Below are 22,695 nucleotides of genomic sequence, written 5' to 3'. Positions count from 1 at the left end.
TTGTTATCGACGGGGCGGTCGCCTGGCAAAAAGAATTCAATAGCGCATAAAAAGAAAAAGGATTGCCTAGCTCGTCGTACGCCGCACCATAGCCCCCACGCACAGGAGGCACGCTTGACACAAGCTAGCCCGTGGGGGGGCGTCGCGACTTTTGTGGCCGGCCTCTCGCTCAAGCCGGGATGGACAAAGGCCGGGGCTCCGCTCCAGACTACGCGATATGGATGGACGCGGCAGAGGAGCAGGCCCTTCGCGAGGCGCTGCACGTTGCCCAAGCGGCGCAGGCCGAGGTGGACCAGCAGCGCGGCGGGGGTGGCCGGCTGCTGCGAGACGCGAGGAAGCTCCATCAGGTGTATGGCCAGCTGGCGCGGCTGGGCTTCGGAAAGGAGGATATCGAGCAGTGCCTGCCGCACATGCGCTCCGACTCATCCCTCAATGACGCTCTCGACTGGGCCTGCCTGCACCTTCCAGAGGCCTCGCTCCCCCCGTCCTTTCGCATGGCGACGCCCGATGCCGAAGACGGCGACAAGGAGCTGGACAAAAGCTCGCTGCTCAAGAAGATCGTGTCGGCACCCGCAGTGGCCAAGCCAGAGGGCCGCTTTCTCGAGGCAAAGAAGCGCGCCGCCGCCTTTGCAAAGAAAGCAGCGGGCGGCGGTGCTTCTGCGAAGCGTGGCGGCGCGGCAGGCGCTGCTGACGAGGTGGTGGCGGCGGCGGCGGCAGCGGCGGAGGCAGAGGTGGAGCGGGCGGCGTCCGAGTGGCGGGGGCGTCACTCGGCTGCGCTCGCTGCAGACAGCGAGGAGGAGCACGACGAGGATGAAGAGGTCGCACTGCTCACCCGAATCCCTCTCCCCTGTTGCGCGCCGAAGCACTGCGTTTGCCCCGCTCCAGGACCTGGCCGATCTGCTGGGCGTGTTGGACCTCGAGGAGCTGGGAGAGGCGGCTCTGAACCGCATGCTCGGCGAGAAGGCGCGCGCCTCTGCGAGATGCGGTCGAGATACAGTGAGATGCAGCGGAGATCGAGCCGAGAGGGGCAAGAGAGTTATGGCGCCAGTATTGGACACGCTCAAGCCGGATGCGCTTGCACGCCCGATCCCTGCGCTACGGGCTCGTGCTGCCCTAAGGCTCCAGGCCGTGTCCCACAGGAGACCGCTCGCCTTACCTTCGCGGCCGAGGCGGACGCGCGGCTCTCGGCGGGAGAGCTTCGGCCGGCGGCACGCGCCGCGCGGGCCTCGCGCCGATCTGCTAGGCAAGCTGACACTGTGGAAGCGGCGTTGGTGCGGTTGGTGCCCAAGTTCGAAACCCGCGTCGCAAAGCGCCGCTCGGCGGTAGAGGCAGAGGCGAAGCGCGCGGTGCGCCGCAAGAGCTGGCGGGTGAGACAGTGGGTTTGTGCCCATCCCCCCCCCCCCCCCCCCGGCGGAAAGGTGAGGCAGGAGCGGGAGGCAGAGCGGCAGCAGGCAAAACGGGCCCCAACGAGCACAAACCCATCCGCCGAGGAGGAGTTTGCCGTCGATTTTGGCGACGGCAGCAGCCAGGACGGCGGAGCCCGGGATCGCACTCCCCCACCAGGGGCGCGCGGCGAGCAAGCGCTAGCCTCGTGGCTCAGCGAGGAATGCGGTATCGGGGCGCCCGAGGTGTGCCCCCTCGCCTCACTCTCGCTCGGGAAGTCTTGTGTTGGCCATGCCCCTTCTGCTTGTGGCGTAGGCGACCGCGTTTGCAGCAGCGCTGGCCGCTGACGGCCGCACGAGAAGCAAGCGCCATTTGACGGGGCGAGCGCTAGCCTCACTCGCTGCTTCTGTCCCAATAGGCTACGATTCGACGCTCGCGCTCTGCGAGATCGAGGAGACGGATTGGCCAGACATGGTCCCGGCGCACCACCGGGACATCATCAAAGCCAGTGCAGTCGCGGCGGGCGGCATAGGCGGCGGGGGGCCCGGTCAGGCGGGCGAGGCAGAGGTGGAGGTTGCGAAGCGAACGGCTGCAGAGCGGGGAGCGGCTGAGCGCGTACAGCGAGGGGCTGCCGATCGTGCGCAGGCGGATCGGATTGCTGCAGAGCGTGCAGCGGCAGAGAAGGAGGCGGCGGAGCAGGAGGCGGCGGAGCGGGAGGCGGCAGAGCGGGAGGCGGCGGAGCGGGAGGCGGCAGCCCGGGAGGCGGCGGAGCGGGAGGCGGCGGAGCGGGAGGCGGCGGAGCGGGAGGCGGCGGAGCGGGAGGCGGCGGAGCGGAAGGCGGCGGAACGGGAGGCGGCGGAGCGGGAGGCGGCGGAGCGGGAGGCGGCGGAGCAGGAGGCGGCAGCGCGGGAGGCGGCAGCCCGGGAGGCGGCGGAGCGGGAGGCGGCGGAGCGGGAGGCGGCGGAGCGGGCGGTGGAGCGCGAGGCTGCGGAGCGCATGGCGGCGGAGTGCGAGGGGGGGGAGGTGGCGCTGAACGTGCCAAGTCAGGGGACCGCGCGCGAGCGGGCAGGAGAGGCGGGATCGGAGAGCAACTCTGCTCCCGCAGTTGCGAGCGGCGGGGCAAGTGGGGGAGGGGGCAAGAGCAAGAAGCGCTCGGGTGGGAGCGGGAAGAAGAAGGGCGGCGGCGGTGGCGGCGGCAACGCAGCGGCTCAGCGCGCCGCAATGCTCGCGAAGTATCAAACCACTTCGGTTGCAAAACCTGTGGTTGAGAAGGCGGCAGAGAGGGAGGTGTCGGCAGACGTCCCCGAGGCAGCAGCTACAGCAGCGAGCCCAGGCCCACCGCCGCCATCGGCGACGGATGCTGCTGCAGGGGTCGACGGCGTGAGCTGCGCGGACGATGACGTGGCGAATGGCGGCACCGGAAGGTACGACTTGTCTCGCTGGTCAGGGAAGACGCCAAAGACGATGTTGCTCGAGTGGTTCCAGAAGATGCAGGCACCGCGACCAAAGATCGAGCTCGAGTCGGTTGGGCGCCGCTACCGCGCCTACGTCGTCGTGGTCGGGGACACGAAGCTGGAGCTCCCCGGCGACGAGGTGTTCGACAAGCGCGAGCAGGCCGAGCAGGCGGCAGCAACCGCCGCTCTTTACCATCTCTTTGGCACCGGCAAGGAGAAGCAGCCGCTCTACCGCATGTTGCCCCCTGCGTACCGCACCCTCTGGCTCGGCTGGGTCTCCAACCAGCAGACTGCCGCGGCGCAGCTCGAGGCAGACTCGGCCGCGGCCGCGCTCATCGAGCGGGAGCGATTCGTCGACCGGCTCGTCGACCGGCCGATCGCCCCGTGGGAGCTCTCGCGCTCGAAGCGCGCAAAGATGCGCGAGGCGGCTGACGCGGCAGCGGCGGCCGAGGCCGCACGCGACTTCGGAGCGCTGGGGGACGAGGAGGCAGCTGCGGCGGCGGCGGCGCGGCAGCGGCAGCGACAGGCGGAGGAGGAGGAAGCCGCCTTGCTAGAGTCGGCTGCGCGCGAGGAGGAGGAGGCTGAGGCGGCGGAGCGGCAAGAGCGGCGCGAGGCGCGCGAGGTTGAGACGGGCTCGCGGCTGCAAGCCGCTCACGCGCGGTGGGTCGAAGCGGCGGCTGGCTGCGCCTCAGCCGCGCAACGCGCTTCGCTCCCAATCAGCAAGCTGGCGGAGCAGCTGTCTACGGCGATGGCATCGACGCAGGTCGCGGTCTTGTGCGGAGAGACGGGCTCCGGAAAGTCGACTCAGGTGCCGCAGATGCTGCTCGAGGAGGCGCTCGCTTCCGGCGCTGGCGGGACCACCTCGATCCTGTGCACGCAGCCTCGTCGGATCGCCGCCACCTCTCTCGCTCGCCGCGTCGCGTCTGAGCGTGGCGAGCAGGTCGGCGGCCGCGGGTCACTGGTCGGGTACCAGGTGCGTCTCGAGTCGAAGCGGACGGAGTCGACTCGGCTGCTCTACTGCACCACGGGCATCGCATTGCGGATGATGTTGTGCGAGAAGCCGCTCGAGGGCATCTCGCACGTAGTGGTGGACGAGGTGCACGAGCGGGACACGCAGACCGATCTGCTCCTCCTCCTCCTTCGCGAGCTGCTTCCGCTGCGTCCCGACCTGCGGGTGGTGTGCATGTCGGCGACGGTGCAGGCGGAGCTCTTCTCGAGCTACTTTGGTGGCTGCCCGGTGCTCACGGCGCAGGGTCGCTCGTATCCCGTCACCGACACTTTCCTCGAGGACATACTCGCCACCACAGGACACGTGTTGCCGCCCGACTCGCCGTGCCGCGTCTCGGATCACGGCACGTGGAACAAGGCGACCTTCAACCTGCACCGCGGCGGACAGGCGTCGACGCAGGAGTGGAAGGAGGCGGGCGCCGCCACGAACCCCGACTACGACGAGGGTCGATACGCAGCGTATCCGCCAGGGGTACATGCTGTCTTGTCGCAGCTCAACGAGAGCGCCATCAACCACGATCTCATTATGGAGCTCGTGGATTACATCGACCTCAACCTTGGCGACGGAGCCGTCCTGGTGTTCCTGCCCGGTTTCGCCGACATCTCCACGCTCTACAACACGATGAGCTCCTCGCGCCGGTTTGGTGACCGCGCCGCCTTTCGCGTGCTGCCACTCCACTCGTCGCTCTCGCCCGCCGAGCAGTCTGCAGTCTTCGACGTGATGCCGACGGGCGTGCGCAAGGTGGTGCTGGCGACCAACATCGCCGAAACGTCCATCACCATCGACGACGCCGTCTTTGTGATTGACTCCGGCCGCGCGAAGTCGGCTATGTTTGACGAGCGGAAGCAGATGCGGCGGCTGGTCGACGTGTGGATCTCGCAGGCGGAGGCGCGGCAGCGCGCCGGCCGTGCCGGTCGCGTGCGTGCCGGGCACGCCTTCAAGCTGTACACGCGGCAGCGGTACACCCAGTCCATGCTGCCAGCACGGGTGCCCGAGATGTTGCGCGGGCCACTGCAGGAGCTCTGCTTGCAGCTCCGGCTCGCGCCGCTGCTCGAGAGCTACGAGTTGCGCGCCGCGTTTGCGCGCGCGCTCGACCCGCCGAAGGCGGCCACGGTGGAGGCCGCTATCATCGCGCTCCAGCGCTCCAATGCGCTCGACGCTGACGAAGCCCTCACGCCGCTCGGCCGCCACCTTGCTGCCTTGCCTGTCGAGATCTGCATCGGCCGCCTCATGCTCTACGGCGCGCTCTTCAGCTGCGCGGACCCGATCCTCCTGATCGCCGCGGCGCTGTCGGACCGGTCCCCCTTCTTGCAGCCGCTGGCAAGGCGCGACGAGGCGAAGGCGGCGCAGGTTTGCTTTAACCGCGACGAGTCGGACCATTTGGCGGCAGTGGATGCGTACCAAAAGTGGATGCACGTGAAGCGCACCGAGGGGAACGGCGGCGCCAAGCGGTTCTGCGACCGCCACTTCCTCGCTGAGCGCGCCCTGGTCGGCATGGGCGAGGCTGCCGACCAGTTTTGGGGCAACCTCGCCGACCTCGGACTGCTGCCCGAACTGCGACGGCTTGGGGAGGCGGACAAGCAGGCGGCACGCCGCTCCGCCAACCGGCACGCCGACTCGCCGCTGCTGCTCAAGGCGGTCCTCGCGGCCGGCCTCTTCCCGAACGTGCTGCTCGTCTCGCCGGGCCGCGCGAGGCCGAGCTTATCGCAGCAAAAGCAGTCCGTGTCGATCCACCCCTCTTCGTTCAACCACATGGCGAGCTCCTTCACTACCTCGTGCGCGCGCCACCGCAGGCGGCTACAGCGGAGCTCTCTTCCCACTGGCAGCTCTCTCCCCCGAGTAGGTACCTCGTTTTCCACGAGAAGGTCAAGACCTCGAAGATTGTCGTCCACGACGTCACGGCCGTCACCGCACTCGACCTCCTACTGCTCGGCGGCGAAATCAAGGTGCTCCACGCGCAGCACCGCGTGGTCATCGACAACTGGATCGATCTCACCATCTCGCCGCGCGTCGCCGTCTTGTTCAAGGCGTTGCGGCACCAGATGATGTCCCTTATGCGGCGGCGCATCGCGGACGCCGGTGGGGCGCGTGACGGGGGACACGCCCCACAGGCTGCGGTGTTGGAGGCAGTGGTCGAGATGGTGAAGCGCGGGACCGTGGCTGCCGAGATCAACCCGGAGGCGATCAAGGAGCGGGCCATCGCCGCGAGGGAACGGGAGCAGCAGGCCAAGCCTTCGGGAAGAGGCGGTGGCAACACAAAGCCAGAACTCGGCAAGGGCAAGGGAGGAGGGCGCGGCGGGCGGAGGTGACGACGCGGAGGGTCGGGGACTCGCTGTGCTTTCCGGTTGTCTTGTCATATGGTTATGAAGCGCCTGCGTCTTTTTTGCTTGTAAGCGGTCTTGCCGATATCTCGCGATGCATACTGATTACGGCTTTACGGCTTTTTTTACTGTAAAGCCGCGTGGGCTAGAGGCAGCTGGGTTCACTCGTCTACACGTAGAGAAGAGTGAGTGACAATCGTGAATCGACTGATAAATGACTCAAGAGGTATGTACGTACTCTACAGTGTCAGTGAAGGCCCCAGGTGCGGCGGCGATCCGCGGCTCCGCGCCCGAGTCACAGCAACGCGGCCCGTGACTTTTCGCTCAAGGGCAGGTAGGGCCCGTCGGCGTCGCGCATCGCCGTCGGCCACCAGTTCCACTCGCCGAGCAGAGCCATGACGGCGGGGACCAGCAACATGCGGACGACAAGCGTGTCGGCGAGGACAGCAAGGACGACGACAAAGGCAACCTGCCAGCGCGAGCGTGGTCTTGCGTGAAAGCGCCACACTGACAACTAGCATGTCAGGCATCTAGAGTGGTGACCTGGTGCACCGCGAGCGTCGATGAGGCGAGCAGCCCCGAAAAGGCCAGCGCCATAATTGCGCCAGCCGTGGTGATGACGCCGCCGTTTGAACGCAGGCCCGAGACGATGGCGTCGTCATTGGAGGCGCCGAGGGCTCGCATTTTCCGGATGCCGGCGACCAGAAACACATCGTAGTCGGTGTTGAGCCCCGTGAGTACCGTGAACGTCATCACTGGCACCAGCCAAGCGACGCCCGGGCACTCCCACGGCGCCCTCAGCTCGAGCTGCAGGAGATGGTACGGCGCGCCGCCCTGCACGATCTGCAACGTCGCGTAGACAAAGACGAGCGTGCACGCCGTCGTCAGCACAGAGCGCATCGGCACCAGCACCGACCCAAAGGCGCAGCCGAGCAAGCAGAAGACAGTGAGGGCAGTCGTGCCGATGACGAGCGGAAACGCGGCGAGGACGGAGTCCTGCGTGTCTATGGTGACGGCGCCCATGCCGGCAATCTGCCACTCGTAGCCGCCCGCCTGGGACACCTCCTCGAGGTAGGACCGCGCCTCGTGCAGCCACCTGCGCGAGACGTCGCCAAAGGGGTCTCCCTTGATTACGTAGAGGAAGGTCGCATCGCCGTCCTTGGTGAAGAATGTCTCGATGAGGGAGCGCAAGTGCCCCCCGGTGGTGGTGTTGGAGAAGGACGTGCCCGCGTCAAACGCCATCCGGACGAGCTCAAACGGCACCTGCTCGCCGGGGCGGGGGGCGTGTCACAGTGAGGAAGCGCGTTGGAACGAGGGCCACGACCCGAACGGTCACCGGCTCGCCATTCGCAAAGAACGCCCCCGTGATGTTTTGACGCGGCGTGCCGGGCACGGCGAGCACCATCTGCTGCAGCACCTGCAGGGGCAGGGGCAAGGGGTCGCTCCCACCAACACCCAATGGGAGTACCGGGGCTGCGCCGCGCCTCGTGTGCGGCGGCAAAAAACGGGGCGGAAAAGAGCGGCTGCGGATTGGAGGGCTTGCTGGTGACGAGGATGTAGTACGGGTAGAGCAGCCCGGTGCCAAAGCGCGTCTCCAGCTCCCGCAACGCCAGCCCAGCTGGCATGGAAGCGGGGACCAGCGAAGTGAGCTCGGCCGAGTACACCGAATCGACACTGGTGACGTACAGGAAGGGCAAAAAGAGCAGCGTCAGCAGCGCCAGCACCGCCGAAGGACTCGCCACCACCCACCGTCCGACGAGCTCCCACACGTCGCGCGGCGGCGGCGGCGGCGGCGGCGGCGGCTGCGGCGCATCCAAGAATGCGACACTCCCACGCTTGCGCGGCGAGTGCGGTGTGCGAGCGCCGCTCAGACCTCGCGCAGCAGCGGCAGCCTCGCCAGTGTGGGCGGGGACCGAATCTGCTGCTCTCGCGTTCGGCCCGAACGCTTCCAGCGCCAACGACGGGCTGTGCAGACCCGACGGCAATGGTTGGCCGCTGCTCCACGCGCGGCCGCATCCGCCGCAAAACCGCCCGCCCGCATTAAGCGCGCCGCACTGCGGGCAAATCGCCTCGACGGCGGAATCCTCGGCAACCCCCCCCACTCTGCCCGTAGTCTCGGCTGAGGAGGCACAGGCCGCCCCCGCAAGGGCACGCGCCCCCTCGACGTCGAGCGAGCCTGCCGCCGCCGGGGCCTCCAGGACTGCGCTGGAGGGACTGCCGCCACATCGGGAGCTCGAGTGTTGCCTGCGGGCAGGGGCGGTGGAGGGGGGACTCAATGCCACTTTCGGGGAGGAGCGGGCAAATCTAGATTGGGCGTGGCGAGGCCTCCAGAGCGGGAAAGACATGGCAGAACCAACGGCAGCGCCGACAGCGTTCCCGACAGTGGCGCCCCCAGTCCGCTCCCACCACGCAGAGGAAGACGAGGATCCGACATCCGCTGTTGCTGGGTCCTTGCCGGCCCGGTGACACGCCTCGGTGCCCGAGGGGGCGGCCGTTTTGACAGCCTCCCCACCGTCAACCTCTGTCGTCGCTGTCGACTCTGCGAGGATCGAGAGCAAATCATCGTCCGCAGCCAGCGTCGGGTGATACAAGAGGCCGTCGTCCGCCGACGTCGCCGGCTGACTCCATGCTTGACCGCATCCACCGCAAAACCTGCCCCCCGCTTTGGGCGTACCGCACCGCCCGCAAAACTTAGGAGCGGACGGCTTCGGCCTCACTTGCCCCTCCACGAGGGGGCGTCCGGTGAATGGGTCGAATCTGGGTGGCGGCGCTGCCGGCCCCGGCTGGGGGCCCCATGCGCGCATCCAGTCGGCCCAGCTGTCGTTTCTGCGCATTGGCTTGTTGGCTCCAGAGCCCCCCAGCGGTGGTGAGGGTGGCGGCGACACCCCTCTCGTCGATGGCGGTGGCAGCAGCAGCCTCATCCGCGTTGACGTTCCTGATTGCGGCGGCGTGCTTGGCGCGAGGGATGGATGGGCGAGGCGCGAGCGCGAGGGGGGCGGAGAGGGCGGCAATGACAAGGTGTCCGGGTCCCCAAAGCCGGTATCCCCAAAGGGGGGCGGAAAAGCGGGATGGTGCGCCGCCGCCGCCGCTTTGCTGTCGATGCTACTGCTGCTGCTGCAGTGAACACGACGGCCGGTTGGACCGGCCTCGCCGCCCTCACCGCCCTCGCCGCCCTCGCCGCCCTCGCCGCCCTCGCCGCCCTCGCCGGGGGCCAGAGAAGGGAAGGCGAGGAGGAGTGCGGGGGCGAGCGACATGTTGACGAGCAGCGTGGTCAGGACGGACGCGCACGAGCATAGCCCGTTCGAGAGCATCCAATCGAGCGGAAAGAGCGCCGTCGCGAGAAACGCAGCAGCGAGGACGACGCCGGACATGATGATCGTGTGACCCGAGTCACGCAGCGCCACACAGATGGAGGTGTCGGTGGGCTCTCCGCGCCGCCTCGCCGCAGCGAAAGCGGCAAGCAGGAAGAGGCAGTAGTCGATTGAGATTGCGACAACAGTGCAGCAGACCAGCGCAGGGACGACGAACTGGATCGGCAGCCCCGCGAGCGCCGCGAGACGAATGATGCCGAGGGAGACGCTGATGGAGACAGGGATGCAGATCAGGGGCACGAGCAGCAAGCGGAGCGAAGCGGAGAAGACGCGTGGCAAATCGCGCGCGCGGCCAGTGTGCGCTTGCGACGCTAGGAAGAAGAAGAGCGCGACCATCGCCAAAGGCATTGACACGAGGTCGACGCGGTGAAAGTCCTGCTGCGTCGCCTGCTGAGTGTCGATGCGCAGACGCGCATCGCCACCGACCAGCACCGAGTACTGCGTCGAGTCCAAACACTCCTCTGCTGCCGCCACCGCAGCCGCGTCGAGGTACTCTTGCACCATCGCCACACGGGTGCGTGTCGTCTTGTACCGCGGGGATAGCGGCACCGCAATGAGGGTCGATGCGCCGCTGCCGCCGACGAAGAGGCGCCGGATGGCGGCGGCAGAGTTGGCGGCGGCGTCAGTGAGCGAGACGAGTCCCTCCTTCATCAGGTGCGTCTCGCAGAGGAAACGCAGCTGCTCGGAACCGCGCAACGTGCCTGCCTCGAGCTTAGTCACGGCATTGGGTAGCAGCTCGGGCATCAGCCCAGCCACCGCGTCCCCCGCCTCTTGCCACACCTCGGCGAGCGCCTCCTTATCCCTCTCGCGCTCCTCGTCAGACATGTACCCGCCCGACGTGAGCCCGCTGCTCACGCCGAAGCCGACGTCCCCCGCCTCGCTTCCCACCGCACCGAGCACGTCTCCCAGGCCCGAGGCCACGCCTCGATCGGCGTGCACGCCGAGGGAAACCGAGAGATGACGGCGAGCGGGGCCTGCCACAGCACTGCTGCCGCCGCCGCCGCCCCCCTCACCCGCCTCCTCGTCGCCCGCCTTGCCCTCCTCGCCATCGTTGCCACCATCGCCGATGCCGTCGCTGCCCGGCCTCCGCCCGCGGCAGAAGCGCCGCACACGCTCCGCGGCAACACGCGAGAAGGGGATGTGGCCAGGATGGTCATTTCCGTGCAGTGTCGAGTAGAAGGCGTCGCCCACGATCTTGGAGACGTCGTTGAGCGCCACCTGCGGCAGTGGTGGGAAAGCAGCGTCGAGGGCCGTGTGACACGGTGGCAGGAGCTCCCGGGTTGGAAGCGGAGGGGAGGCGGATGGGAAGAGCGGCGTGGCATCTAGGATGGGCTCGCCTCTAGCTCCTCCTCCGAGTACGGGTCCTCCGAGGGCGCCAGCCATTCCGGCTCGGGAGCCGGCGGCGGCGGCGGTGAGAGTGGTGATGGAGACGGCGGCGGCGGCGGCGGTTGCGGATGCAAAGGCAGCGGCATGACCGGCGGCAGAAGCAGAAGCGGCGGCGGCCGGAGAGGGGGCGGCGGCGGCGGCGACTCTGCCGGTGGTTGTGGCGGCAGTGCTGGGGGTGGAGGCGGAGGCGGCGGTGATGACAGCAAGTGCGGAATTGCAGGCGGCGACGGACGAATCTGCGCTGCGAACTTTGCCACCTCTCCCTCCGGCGGCGGTACGGTTCCGTCGTAGGAGAGGGGGTCGTACGTATCGTACGCGATGGAGCTCTGTGCGAGGTGGAGGCGGAGGCGGCCGTCGGCGGCCAGGAGGCGGGCTAGCATCCGCTCCTTGTTTTAAGGGGGCGATGAAGAGGAGGAGGGGGGGGGGGGGGGGGGAGGGGGGCACCTCTTGCGAGATGGACTGCCGAATGCCCTCCGTGAAGGACGAGGCGAGGGAGAGGTTGGCGGGCAACATGGCAGCGACCGCCGACACGTTGCCGAACGGGAGCGCGTCCAGGCCTGATCGTGGTGTGTTGCCGCACTGTGAGGGACGGGTGTCTCATGATTGGGGATGGCCTGGTGCTGTATGGAGAGTTCCTGTCAGGACGCCGAGGCCAAAGGACTGCCCGGCGCCGCTTACGCGCTCCATCAGCTCCGCCTCCGCCTCTGGTGAGCGCGTCGCCTCGCGCAATATCTGGTTGGCGCGGAAGAGGAGGCGAGCGAGCGTCGCTGCGTCGTAGATGGCCGTCGCGTTGGCGAGCAGTCCCGCTACGGACGCGGAGACATTGGGGAGTAGCTCGCCTTGCACCCGGGCCTCCGCCTGGGCGCGCCACTCGTTGAAGTAGCGCTGCAGCTGCAGGTCCGCCGTCCCCGCCGAGATGGGCGCGTCGACTGGCGCCCCGTCCGGCAGCACCGAGAAGAGCGAGAAGGGGGTGCCAAAGATGCCGCGTGGCTGGTGGGCGTCGAGCTGCGCCGCGAGCTTTGTCGCAAACTCACGGACCGGCTGAGTGACGATGTCGCAGCCCTCGAGGCACGTCACGCTCACCACCGCCTTGTCCCAGACCAAGCTCGGGAAGGCCTCGCCCAACGCTGCCTGCGCGAGCGCCGACTTTGTCGGCGAGAGGCCGTTTGACTCGGTGGTGGCATAATCGAGCGCGTCGTGGGCGCCAAGCAGGACGGCGGCGGTGACGACCAGCCACACACACAGCAGGCACTCTGCAGACGTCCGCAGCCAATTGTAGTAGGTGCGGGCGTACCTCTCGCGCCAGGAGTCAACCATCGACCAACGCAAGCTCGCCGTCGTGCGGAGTCCGCCTCTAGGCGCACCACCGCCGAGGGGTGGCAGACCCCTGCCCAGCTCTGGCGAGGACCAGGCGGCCCGCATACGTAGACGAGTAGACGATGATGTTGTTGTCCTCGCCGCCGCACCACCTGCGGTCGACATCGCGTGGCGGGTGAGCAGAGCAGAGGAGAGGCCCCTCTCTCTCGTCGGCCCAGCCGGCTCACGCTCGCGAAGGGGCTGTGACGGAGGCTGGCCGTGTGCGCGCGCGGCAAGGGTGGCGGCCGAGGCGGCGGCCGCTCCAAGCTCCTCTGGGTCACACCGCGGGCGAGCGCGGTGGGAGCGGCGGGCAAGGCGTCTCGTGGAATTAATCACGGGGGTGGAGTGGTGTCGGGTGTTGGCGTCGGGCGTGCGTGCACCTGTGCCGTGGAGGCGCGCCAAGGCACTAATCTCCCGTTTTTTTTGTGGGTTTATGGTCTAGAACTGGGGGGGACAGCTAGCTCCAATTTATTTATTTCTACAAAAAAAAGATAACTTCAGATTACCCGGGGGTTTTGAGATTCGCCTCGCAGATCACTCGGCGTTTTCCAGATCACCCGGCGTGAGCGATTTCAGATCACCCGGTGCGGCGAAATGTCGTTTCCAGGTACCCAACACGGCGAAATGTCTGCAGGTTACCCGGCGGGCGAATTTTCTTCTTCCAGTTCACCCGGTAGTGGGATAATCTGAAACCGTTTGGGATTCACGACTGCGGTCATTCAAGCAAACGAGGCCGGGGATTCCGAGTGGGAGCTCTCCTTAGGACCACGTGCCGCAGGTGGCTGGACGAGGTGCACGCTCGCAATGGCTGCGCACGCCGTGGTTCACGCTGAGTCCGGCCTTTGCGCCTAGCTAGGCAGCCGTCCGTGTCCGGGTAAGCTGAAACGAGAGATCCAAAATTTGCTCGAGCGGGTAATCTGAAAGAGAAAAGTATGTTGCCGTCGGGCCCTGAGAAATTTTAGCGACCGGGTAAGCTGAAACATGAATTGTGGGAGACTGGGTAAATCGCGCTAAGCAGGAAAATATCGTTGGCCGGGTAACCCATCCCTCCGTGCTCAGCTGTTTCTTTTTTCACCTTTCCGCGTCGCCACATGACCTGTATGTCGCATGTGCCCCCCCCCCCCCGCCCCCCCCTTTTCGTTCGCTTTTTTTGGCCTTCCTTCCTTGCAAAATTTGTTTGACACTGCTTAAAAAATCACAGCGAATTCCCCCAGCCTACCCTATACCCCTATTCGCTATTGGCCTGCACTCGAGCGTCGAGGGCCTGTGCAGTAAGAAGTTTCTCCTCGAACCTGGCCTGTGCAGGGTTTCCGGCCCCAACGGCCAGCTGCCAGAACTAGAAAGCCAGAGCCCAGAGGGCCCCCAGCAATTTGTGTTTCCGAAATTTCCAGGGAAACGAGAGCGGGTGGGTGGTGCTCCACTCTGGCCGAGCTCTCGAGTTTCCCTGAGTCTGAGATGAGATGCTGGTCTGAGAGATTTTTCAAACCAACAAGAAATGATCTCAGGCAAATCTGAGGCAAAACTTGACAAAAATCGGGAGAATCGGCAAACTGCCCGGCCCCGGGTATTTTTAGGAAAGGTCTACCCGGGAGGGGGGGTCATTTAGGTATACCGGGTATCGGTAATTTGCCGATTTTGCTGATTTTGGCCCCAGACGCCAGACCCGGAAACTCGGCTCATGTGTGCTGACACAAACATCTCTCTCTTAGGTTCTTCGGGCCCCTTTAGGGAGGCAAACCCTGGCCGGCCCCTAGAACCCCAGGTAAGGCCCAGGTGTGGCCTAGGGCATCAGAAGGGACCAAGAGGAGTCCAGTCTGAGCCATAGAGCCCATGTCTTTGCCCCCGAAGCAGGCGTGGCTCGGGCACCCCCCACGACCCACGTGATTATGAGAAGTCATTCCTAAATAAAAGAATAAAACAAAATCTTTCAAAGAAAAGAAACATGCGCTGTCTCCAAGCCGAGACTCTTTTTGCAGCGGTCTTTTGCAGCGGTCTTTTGTTGGGAGTCTAACAAAATTCTCAAAAAAGAAACACTTTTTAAGGGGGGTTCGAGTCAGCACATCCTTGTACAGCGGACCGCGAGGTTCTTCTCTCTTGACATCAGTGAGAGAAGTCATTCCTAAATAAAAGTTTGTTGACAGAAAAAAGAAACATCCGTGCGCACTCTTGCAGCGCCCAGCCGCCTCGCCGCGCCAGTGAGTGTCCGCAAGGGCCAGATCTATCGCGACCTACTCAGCCACATGCCTTCGAAGGCCGCGTCCAGAAGAGTCGCAACTGTGGCTGTCTGTTGGCTGATGCAAGCCCGGGGCGTGGCCCCGCCCGATGCGGACCGGCTCGAGCGGCTTGGGATCACAAAGATCGTGCAGCTCGTTCTCGTGCGCTCGATCGGCCGCGGCGCCTCGGCGATGCTGGACTTGCTTGCGCGGGTGCTCCTCCTGCTGATCGCGCTGCTCCTCTCGTGGTCGCCGGAGACACGGGCTGCTGCAATGCACCGCGTCGTCTGCGAGATGCGCCGTCACTCCCACCACCTAAGAAACTTGGGTACGATCCCTGAGATCACCGTTGACGGCGACAGTGACGATGTTTGCGGCGAGTCCGATGAGAACTACGCCGCCGACGCGCCCCGCCCCACCCCTTCGGGCGGCTCCGAAGACGCCTGTGCGCCCGCGGTCGCAGACTCTGCCGATGGCGGTCCGCCGCGCGTGCTGGTGTTGGGGGAGAGGGGCGTCGGCGGCAGTGCCCTCGTGGAGGCGCTTCGCGCCCTCGCCGCCGCCGAAGGCATCGACCTCCCGATCGAGCGCCACGTCGATGGTGCCCCGCCGCACAGTGTCGCCGTGCAGCTCAGCCTCGTCGTGTGGGAGGCGTCGCTCGAGCGGCCTCTCGCCGAGTACGTCGCAGACCACTTGCGCGCAGACGGACAGGGGGCGGCGATCGTGGTACGCGCCGCCCAGACGCGCGCTCGCTGTCACTGCTGCCGCCGACGCCCTCTCCCCTTCCCTGGCCATGCCTCTGCCCGACGCCTCACCCGCCGCCCCCGCCCCTGATTTCCCGAAGGTGTGCAGCAAGACGGACCGCCGTCCATGCCCGCTGCCCCAGATCCACGCGCTGGCGGAGGCGCACCCCTTCATCGCGGTGTCGGTCGAGAAGCAAACCAACGTGGCGCTCTTGTGGGGCATGGTGCGAGCCGCTTTGGCCGCACCGCCGTCTCCACCACCCCCGTCAATCGACGGGAGCGGGGCACCATTGCCAGGCAAACTCTGCGCCCCTCTTGCTCTCGCCGCGAATGCGCCAGACCAGATGGGGTCCCATGCGCCAGACCAGATGGGGTCCCTCTCTCCGGCTGCGGCGCGTCTCAAGGACAGCATGCTCTCCTTCACTCTCCGGACAGAGACGGCTTCGCTTCACCGTTCTCGTGGGCGCTGAGACGTCTGCGTCATCCCCTGCGCAGGCACCTTGCCGCTCGCAGCTCTCGGCACATCGAGGCCATCTCCACGCCGAGGCAGCAGCGGGGTGTTCGGCGGGTTGCGACGGCGTTCTTCCCATTCCTCAGCGTGACCCCCCACACACACAGCGCCCGAGACCCCCCCCCCCAAAATCATACCATGCGGGGCGGCGGACCCCGCCGGTCGCCGCGCGCTGAGTCCCGCTGCGCGCTGCGAGAGGCGCCCGGGCGCCCCCGGAGTTGCGAGTTGGCTCATTTATCTTTACCACTGCGCAAGAGCCGCGCGCGCACCACCGCATACATGGTGCACCGTCGGTCCACGCTCCACGGCGGCAGCGCGCACCCCGCGCCAGCACACCGCACCTGTCACCTCTCGAGCAGCACGCACTTCTGTCTTCTCACGAGAAGCGCCGTCCACTCCGCGCGTTGCCGTTGGGCTGCAGAAAGGGCCAGCCAGGGGGGGGGGAAATCCAAAATTCCGTTCCGTCGCACCTGATGCTACTACAGAGCTCACAGGGTTGCAAGCACGTTGCAATGAGTAAGGAGGAGAAATGGGAAAAGAAATCACTCGTGGGGGCGAGGCCCCCCCCGCGCCGCCTAGACGTTTGCAGCGAGGCGACCGGGCGATAGCTGGCCCTTCGTTTGTACTGAGCGGCGCCAGCATAGCTTGCATGGTGCTCGAATCCGCTCCTCTGCCGACTCACCTCCTCCACTATCTCCTCACGCTGGGAGTGGCCGCGCTTCTCAGCGTGGTGGCGTTCAACACGCTCTCCCGTCCTCGCGACTTTCTTACCGCGTGTGGAGTCGCGCTGACAAAGGTGCAGCGGACAGCGGCGGAGATCGAGCGGAAGACGTTCCACATCGCCGGGCTCCTCGTGCCAACGACCCACCAGTTTTTGCTCGCCATCGGCTTCGAAAATATTGCTTGCGTCCAAATCTGTGTCGTCATCACGGTGGTCGGCTGGACGCTCGACCTGCTGCGAGTGGCTTTTCCCGGCGGCGTCATCGCGCGTAACTGGCCGCTCGCTTCGCTGCTGCGCGAGTCCGAGCGACAAAGGCTCACTGGTGCGCCCGCACGTTGCCCCCCCTAACAGCTGGCCCGCTGACCCTGCGCGGCTGTTTTTCTTTTCGGACAGGGGGATGCTACTTTTCTCTCGGCTGCACCCTCACGATCGCCTTTTCGCCGCCGTCGATCGCCACCGTTTCGATGCTCTTTCTCATACTCGGCGACATGTCGGCCGCCATCATCGGCGTCTCGTTTGGCGGAGAGACTTGCACCATGCGACTGGGCCGACAGGGCAAAAAATCGCTCGAAGGCTCACTCGCGATGTTTGCCGTCTGCTTTGCCACCTGCTGCAGCGTCTTCCTGTCGGTGGGCCGCGGGGCATGGACCCCGCCTCGCAGTGGCCCCCGTCACAGAGGTTGGCTTGCGTGAGTAGGTCGAACTACGCGAGTACCCTGCCTTTGCCGGTGCGCTCGCAGCGACGCTGGTCGAGCTGCACGAGCCATTCGGGATCAACGACAACTTGACGATACCCATCATCTCCTCGCTCGCAATGCAATGGGCCTTTTCGCGAGTAGCGGCTTGCGATGCACCCGAGACGATCGAGTGGGTGCGCGCGATGGCCCAGCAGGCGGTTCACCACCCGGGAGGCTTGTAGACGTAGAGCGCGTGACGTGATAAACGAAACAAACATTCAGGAGCGAGCGAGCGACGTGTACGGCCGGAATAGCGTGTGACCTTACAACTTTGAGGGGGAAACGTGACTCGTGAGACCTCCCTCTAAAAATATTGCTATCCGCGCTAAATAAATAAATAAAAACGGACACCTCTCTACTGTGAGATGGGTAAATGCTATCCGCGCTATTTTTTTAATATCAATTTAATATGTAATATCTAATTAAAAGGTGTTAAAGGGGAAAATAACAACCCTCAAGGTTAAAGGACAATTCTTAATTTACAAGCCTCGTGCAACGACAAACAACGGACGGATGGTCCCTAGACTAGTAGGGCCTAGAGCTTGTCGCATGGCGGTCGCAGTCACACACACACACACACTGCACCGCGCCGCGCGCGCACACACGCGTCACGCCCGACCCCGCCCCTACGCCCTAGGTGGGAAAGAGATGAGGAGACGGAACAGCCCGGGGAAGAAGCTAACAAACACGTACGGGAGGTTAGCCGACAAATTCTTTTTCGGTGTTGTGAAATTCTTTTTCGGTGCGCGCCAGTCCCGTGTGCCCAGAAAGAAAGAAAGAAAGAAAACAGGCAACCGCCAACCCAAGGGAGGGATGGGTAGGATGGGCGCCACTCCCGTGTAGCCCCGCTAAAATTCTCAGCGGTGTGTGTGTGTGTGTGTGTGTGTGTGTGTGTGTGTGTGTGTGTGTGTGTGTGTGTGTGTGTGTGTGTGTGTGTGTGTGTGTGTGTGTGTGTGTGTGTGTGCTCGCATATGCCATACTGTGACCTGGTAGCATAAAATGCGAGATCGCCCCATATTACCCGAGAGATTACCTGAGATTACCCGAGATCACCCGAGGCTACTAATGATGGGGACTAGCTTGGGATGGCTGGCTGGCGGGCCTCGAGTTGACGGACGGACACCTGCGAGGGCAGGCAGGGTGCGATTCTCACGGAGCCCCGGATGCCGCACCTTGATGAATGATGGCCAAGGCGAGCAAACCCTGGAAGCCACCTGCCGAGCAAACCCTGGGGAGCCCAGCCAAGTGTAATTTGGGAAATCACATTCATCAGCGCGCGCTCGCTGCTCGCTCGCTCGCTGCTTGAGCACTTGAGCACTGGATGGGGTCGATTCCGACCCCTTTGCGCTGTGATCTCGCGTTTTCAGCGCACGCACGCACGCACGCACGCACGCACACAAGAGAGAGAGCAAATCACACACACACACACACACACACACACACACACACACACACACACACACACACACACACACACACACACACACACACACACGATTAGTAATCTATCTCGCTCGGGTTACTCTCGGGTAATCAGCAGGTAATCGTTCGTTACACAGATACACAATACCAGCGAGGTTAGGCACCTTACACTCCCCCGCAGTATCGCACCTCTTGAGCGACACTACGTTTCCGCAGCTGGGGATTCTCCGGGCCCCTCTTTGTACCCGAGAGAGATTTTTAGCAATACCAAACAAATCTAACACTCACGCGTCATTTGGGGCCTCCCTGTTTTGTTTTGTTTGTACCCGTGCTGGCCGGATTCCTCCTCCGAACAAGTCAAGTTCGATCGGCCCCAGTCTCGAACTGGCAGCCACTATCTCACCGGAGGTACCATGTCCGAGGAGGCCACCGGCCAAAAGCGCATGTCTTGAAGGTCCGATACTGGAAGCCCATAAAGGCTCCTTTACAGTGCACTTGGAGCACTTGGAGTGCAGTCATTAGCCTCACATCCAGGGCCGGGGAGCTCAGAAGCGCACCCAGCGGGCCGGATGATCGGGATCGGGTTGCGGGCAAGAAAGCCCTAGCCCCGGGGGTGCGCGTTCGCAGGGCAAGGGCCTTAAAGTAAACACGGGTCTCCGAGGGTTAGCCCCGCGTACCGGGTTTCCCCTTAACTGCAGGACGCCCCCTCTACTCGGAGCTAATGAACACCATACTGCACGCCCCACACCACCACTCTACACTCACTTGCGTCGGCGTTTGAGTAGACCCCCCCGCCTGAGGGCTCACCCCTCGCCTTCCTAGGGTCTCAACCCTCCTTGATTCGCTCTCTTGCTCGTCTCCCGAGCGTTATGCGACGACCGGTCTGGTCGTTTCCCTCGTTGTTGGTGTCGCTTCCTCCGCTGCCGCCCTTCATCTCCGCCAGCTTCTCCCGGCTCCACCGCTTCCGAGGGCACTTGGAGCACTTGGAGTGCGGTCAGACAGTAACCTCACGCCCAGGACCGGGGAGCTGAGAAGCGCACCCAGTTGGCCGGACGCTCGGCATCGGGTTGCGGGCAAGAGAGCCCTAGCCCTGGGGGGTGCGCGGTCGCAGGGCCATAACACGGTTCTCCGAGGGTTAGCTCCGCGCTCCGGGTTTCCCCTAGCAGCAGAACGCCCCCTCTACTCGGAGCTAAAGAATACTCTCCGAGGGTTAGTCCGCGCTCCAGGTTTCCCCTAGCAGCGGAGCGCCCCCTCTACTCGGAGCTAGTGGACACGACACTAGCTAGTGATACGAGAATACGCACCGTCCCCACGCAATACCTTACTCGAAGATAATACGAGAATACGCAGCTGCGAGGCACCTGTCGAGCAGCTTCCGCGGCGAGCAGCTTCCGCGGCCGTGGGGCGTGGGGCGTGGGGGGTGTGTGGGGGGGGGGGGGGGGAAAGGGAGGCGGCGGTAGCAGGGGCGGCGAGGGAAAGGATTAGGGAAACGGCGGCGGGGGGGGGGAAAACCACCGAGGTATAGGAGGGGGAACCGCCAAAGAGGCGGTGGAGGTGGCGGAAACCCCGGGGGGCCAAGGGGGGGGTCCGTAGGGGAAGCCGCCAAAGGGGGGGGGGGGCAATAAAGGAAGAGGCGGCTGAGGGGGAGGCGGTCCAGGCGGGGAGGGAGGGGACAACCTCGGGGAAGGCGGTGAAGGAGAGGATGGCGAGGGAGGTGACGGGGAAGGCGGCGGCAGGGGGGGGAAGGAGGAGGAGGCGGGCGGGGTGGACGGCGCCGACCAGCTTTTTCTTGCTTGCGCGAGCGACCCTTGCCCAACCAAGCCGCCCCATCTTGCGGCTCTCCCCGGGTGCGCGCCACGCGTGCGCATTTCCGTCACTCGGCCGTCGCCCTTGCCTCATTCTCTCCTCCGATGCCCCCCTGCCCCGGGACAGGCGGCGCAGCGGGCGGCGGCAGTCTCGGGCGACGTTTGCCATGTCTGATCAGCTCTCCTACCCAGACCTGGTGCTGGACCCGTCGATTCGGGACTGGGTGCTCATTCCCATCTTTGTCATCATGTTCCTGATGGGCATCCTGCGCAATAACGTCACGAAAATGATGCGGTCGAGCGAGAAGACCAAGCGCGACACGGTGCAGCAGAACAACTTGCTGATGCGCGCGCGGCGCCTGCGAGCCAACGCGGGGTGGGTGCCCGCTGCGGCGTTTGCAGCGCGCAAACACCATTTCTGTGACAAGGAGAAGGGCCTGTTGATGCAGAAGCAGGACGCGCCCAACCCGATGGCCGCCATGTCGGTGCGCATGTACATCCCGGCCCCGCCCGCCGTAGCCGCCGCCTCTCCCTGACGCCCACCGCCGCGTCCCCCGCAAAGGACCCGAACATGATGAGCAAGATGATGCAGGGCAACATGGCGATGATGGTGCCGCAGATGCTGATGATGGTGATCATCCCGCACTTCTTCTCTGGCTTCGTGCTGGGCAAGATTCCCTTCCCGCTCACCCCCTCCTTCAAAGGGATGCTCCAGCGTGGGGTGAACCTGTCGACGCTCGACACCGCCTACATCACCTCGATGTCATGGCGCGGCAGCCTCCCTCGTTCGCGCGCGCGCGCGCGGCAGCGCACTTGAGAGGGGCTGGCACCTGGTGGTAGGTACATCCTCGCAATGTTTGGCATGCGCGGCCTCTACTCGATCGTGCTCGGCGCCGGCTCAACGACAGATGACTCTGCGCTCATGCAGCAGCAGATGGGCATGGCGGCAGGCGGCGGCCAGCCGGGGCAGCAGCCCGATTACAACAAGCTCTACGCGACCGAGGCGGAGAACCTGCAGATCACCGAGCACAAGTTCCACCTCTCTGCTGCGGAGGAGAAGCTGCTTCGCGGCGGCAAAGCCGATGGCGTGACAGCCAGGGGCAAGGCGAAGCGCGCGTGAAGAGGACTTTGCCGACCAGCCTGGCGGAAAGCCGTCGACCGCATGGTCGTACGGCTCGTGTTGCTGCTGGTACACTGCGGCTCTCTCGCGGTTCTCCCGTTATTTGTGTCGAGCTGCAACTCGCTGTCGTCGGCTGTCGCTTTCGCTTTTTGGCTTTTCCCCCTCCCTGTATATGTTTATCTTCACACTCCGCATGGCCTCGGCGCATGGCCTCGGCATGGCCTCGGCACGGCCTCGGCTCATGGCCTCGGCGCATGGCCTCTCGGCATATGGCCTCGGCATGGCCTTGGCTCTGAGTCTGACGTTGCTCTGGCATCGCCCACCCCGTGCGGCACGATTCTGGCCATCATCGAGAGAGCGGAGGTGGCGAGGACGAGGACGAGGACGATGCTGGTCAGCACCTGTACTCATCACTTGTAAGCAGCATTGCTACTCTCAAGATGGGTATTGGTTAGCATTGCTACTCTTGAAGATGAGCATTGGTCAGCATTGCTACTCTTAAGATGAGTGTAGCTGCGCTCAGAGAAGAGGACGAGAACGAGGACGATGCTGGTCTGTTGAAGAGCTGCAGAGCTGCCACTCGCCGCTCGTGACGTGTGACTTGCACAGCTTGCAACTTATGGCTTGCAGCCTGTTGAAGCGCACCTGCTGCAGCGGGCAGCCCCCGCCCCCGTAGTTGGCGTAGCTGAACCAGGTCCACGCGCGAGCCAGCGTCGTCAGTGCGTCGTCAGCGCCGTGGTGTGCAGGCTGTAGCGATGCGCGGGCGAAGGGCTGCGCGCGCGCGTGCCAAGCACTGTCGTGCGCAACCGCCAGCCTAGCTGCGTCGTCGCAATCGACTTTTGTGCATTGCCACGTAGCCGTCCCCCCCGCATTATGCATTCGATCCGCATGTTGGTCGGACATATACTCTGTGCATACCACCAGAATATACCCTTTCTTATATTTTTTATCTATTATCTGAAACATATTCAGTAAATCACGCGTGTATTATGATATTCACGCGTGCATTATAGGATAATGTCCGCGGGAGTATTGCTTAATTCCCGCGGGACCGTGTATTTTATTTTTGCTTGGGCGGCACTCATGCCGGGGTAGGTAGGGTAGGTCTGGGCCCTCCCCTCGGGGTTTTCCCTCTCTTCACACCGGA

General features: G+C 64.7%; 6 protein-coding genes across 6 annotated transcripts; 4 read left to right on the top strand and 2 right to left on the bottom strand.

Annotated features, from left to right (window-relative positions):
• Window positions 1-179: 179 nt before the first annotated feature.
• Window positions 180-6,346, top strand: EMIHUDRAFT_448382 (hypothetical protein; the record flags this gene model as incomplete). The annotated part of the gene is made up of 8 exons (XM_005761859.1): window positions 180-651; window positions 1,264-1,367; window positions 1,437-1,628; window positions 1,699-2,020; window positions 2,453-3,201; window positions 3,409-5,621; window positions 5,690-6,151; window positions 6,319-6,346. 8 exons carry the CDS (start codon window positions 180-182, stop codon window positions 6,344-6,346), a joined length of 4,542 nt encoding a protein of 1,513 aa, XP_005761916.1.
• A 116-nt stretch (window positions 6,347-6,462) lies between these two features.
• EMIHUDRAFT_448381 (hypothetical protein) lies at window positions 6,463-7,792 on the bottom strand (the record flags this gene model as incomplete). The annotated part of the gene is made up of 4 exons (XM_005761858.1): window positions 6,463-6,636; window positions 6,711-7,430; window positions 7,504-7,584; window positions 7,718-7,792. The coding sequence occupies 4 exons, from the start codon at window positions 7,790-7,792 to the stop codon at window positions 6,463-6,465; spliced, it is 1,050 nt and encodes a 349-aa protein (XP_005761915.1).
• A 1,066-nt stretch (window positions 7,793-8,858) lies between these two features.
• On the bottom strand, window positions 8,859-11,304 carry EMIHUDRAFT_197941 (hypothetical protein; the record flags this gene model as incomplete). The annotated part of the gene is made up of 4 exons (XM_005761857.1): window positions 8,859-9,102; window positions 9,420-10,461; window positions 10,651-10,756; window positions 11,182-11,304. 4 exons carry the CDS (start codon window positions 11,302-11,304, stop codon window positions 8,859-8,861), a joined length of 1,515 nt encoding a protein of 504 aa, XP_005761914.1.
• A 3,216-nt stretch (window positions 11,305-14,520) lies between these two features.
• EMIHUDRAFT_197939 (hypothetical protein) lies at window positions 14,521-15,703 on the top strand (the record flags this gene model as incomplete). The annotated part of the gene is made up of 2 exons (XM_005761856.1): window positions 14,521-15,216; window positions 15,377-15,703. 2 exons carry the CDS (start codon window positions 14,521-14,523, stop codon window positions 15,701-15,703), a joined length of 1,023 nt encoding a protein of 340 aa, XP_005761913.1.
• A 690-nt stretch (window positions 15,704-16,393) lies between these two features.
• EMIHUDRAFT_448380 (hypothetical protein) lies at window positions 16,394-17,418 on the top strand (the record flags this gene model as incomplete). Its single annotated transcript, XM_005761855.1, has 3 exons — window positions 16,394-16,787; window positions 16,859-17,094; window positions 17,162-17,418. The coding sequence occupies 3 exons, from the start codon at window positions 16,394-16,396 to the stop codon at window positions 17,381-17,383; spliced, it is 852 nt and encodes a 283-aa protein (XP_005761912.1). The 3' UTR covers window positions 17,384-17,418.
• Window positions 17,419-20,428: 3,010 nt separating this feature from the next.
• Window positions 20,429-21,738, top strand: EMIHUDRAFT_432867 (hypothetical protein). The gene is made up of 4 exons (XM_005761854.1): window positions 20,429-20,470; window positions 20,556-20,913; window positions 20,991-21,196; window positions 21,269-21,738. Exons 2-4 carry the CDS (start codon window positions 20,596-20,598, stop codon window positions 21,546-21,548), a joined length of 804 nt encoding a protein of 267 aa, XP_005761911.1. The 5' UTR covers window positions 20,429-20,470; window positions 20,556-20,595; the 3' UTR covers window positions 21,549-21,738.
• The last annotated feature ends 957 nt before the right edge of the window (window positions 21,739-22,695 follow it).

This window comes from Emiliania huxleyi (genome assembly GCF_000372725.1).
Source record: "Emiliania huxleyi CCMP1516 unplaced genomic scaffold EMIHUscaffold_7, whole genome shotgun sequence".
Classification (NCBI taxonomy): domain Eukaryota; phylum Haptophyta; order Isochrysidales; family Noelaerhabdaceae; genus Emiliania; species Emiliania huxleyi.
Note: the sequence above shows the minus strand (reverse complement) of the source record. Positions and strands in the feature narration are given on the sequence as shown.

Bases quoted from the DNA above. Each gene is read 5' to 3' on its own strand.
- EMIHUDRAFT_432867 (XM_005761854.1), top strand. From the start codon at position 20,596: ATGTCTGATCAGCTCTCCTACCCAGACCTGGTGCTGGACCCGTCGATT. The intron at 20,914-20,990 runs GTGCGCATGTAC...TCCCCCGCAAAG, and splicing joins ACCCGATGGCCGCCATGTCG to GACCCGAACATGATGAGCAA. The intron at 21,197-21,268 runs GCGCGGCAGCCT...ACCTGGTGGTAG, and splicing joins TACATCACCTCGATGTCATG to GTACATCCTCGCAATGTTTG.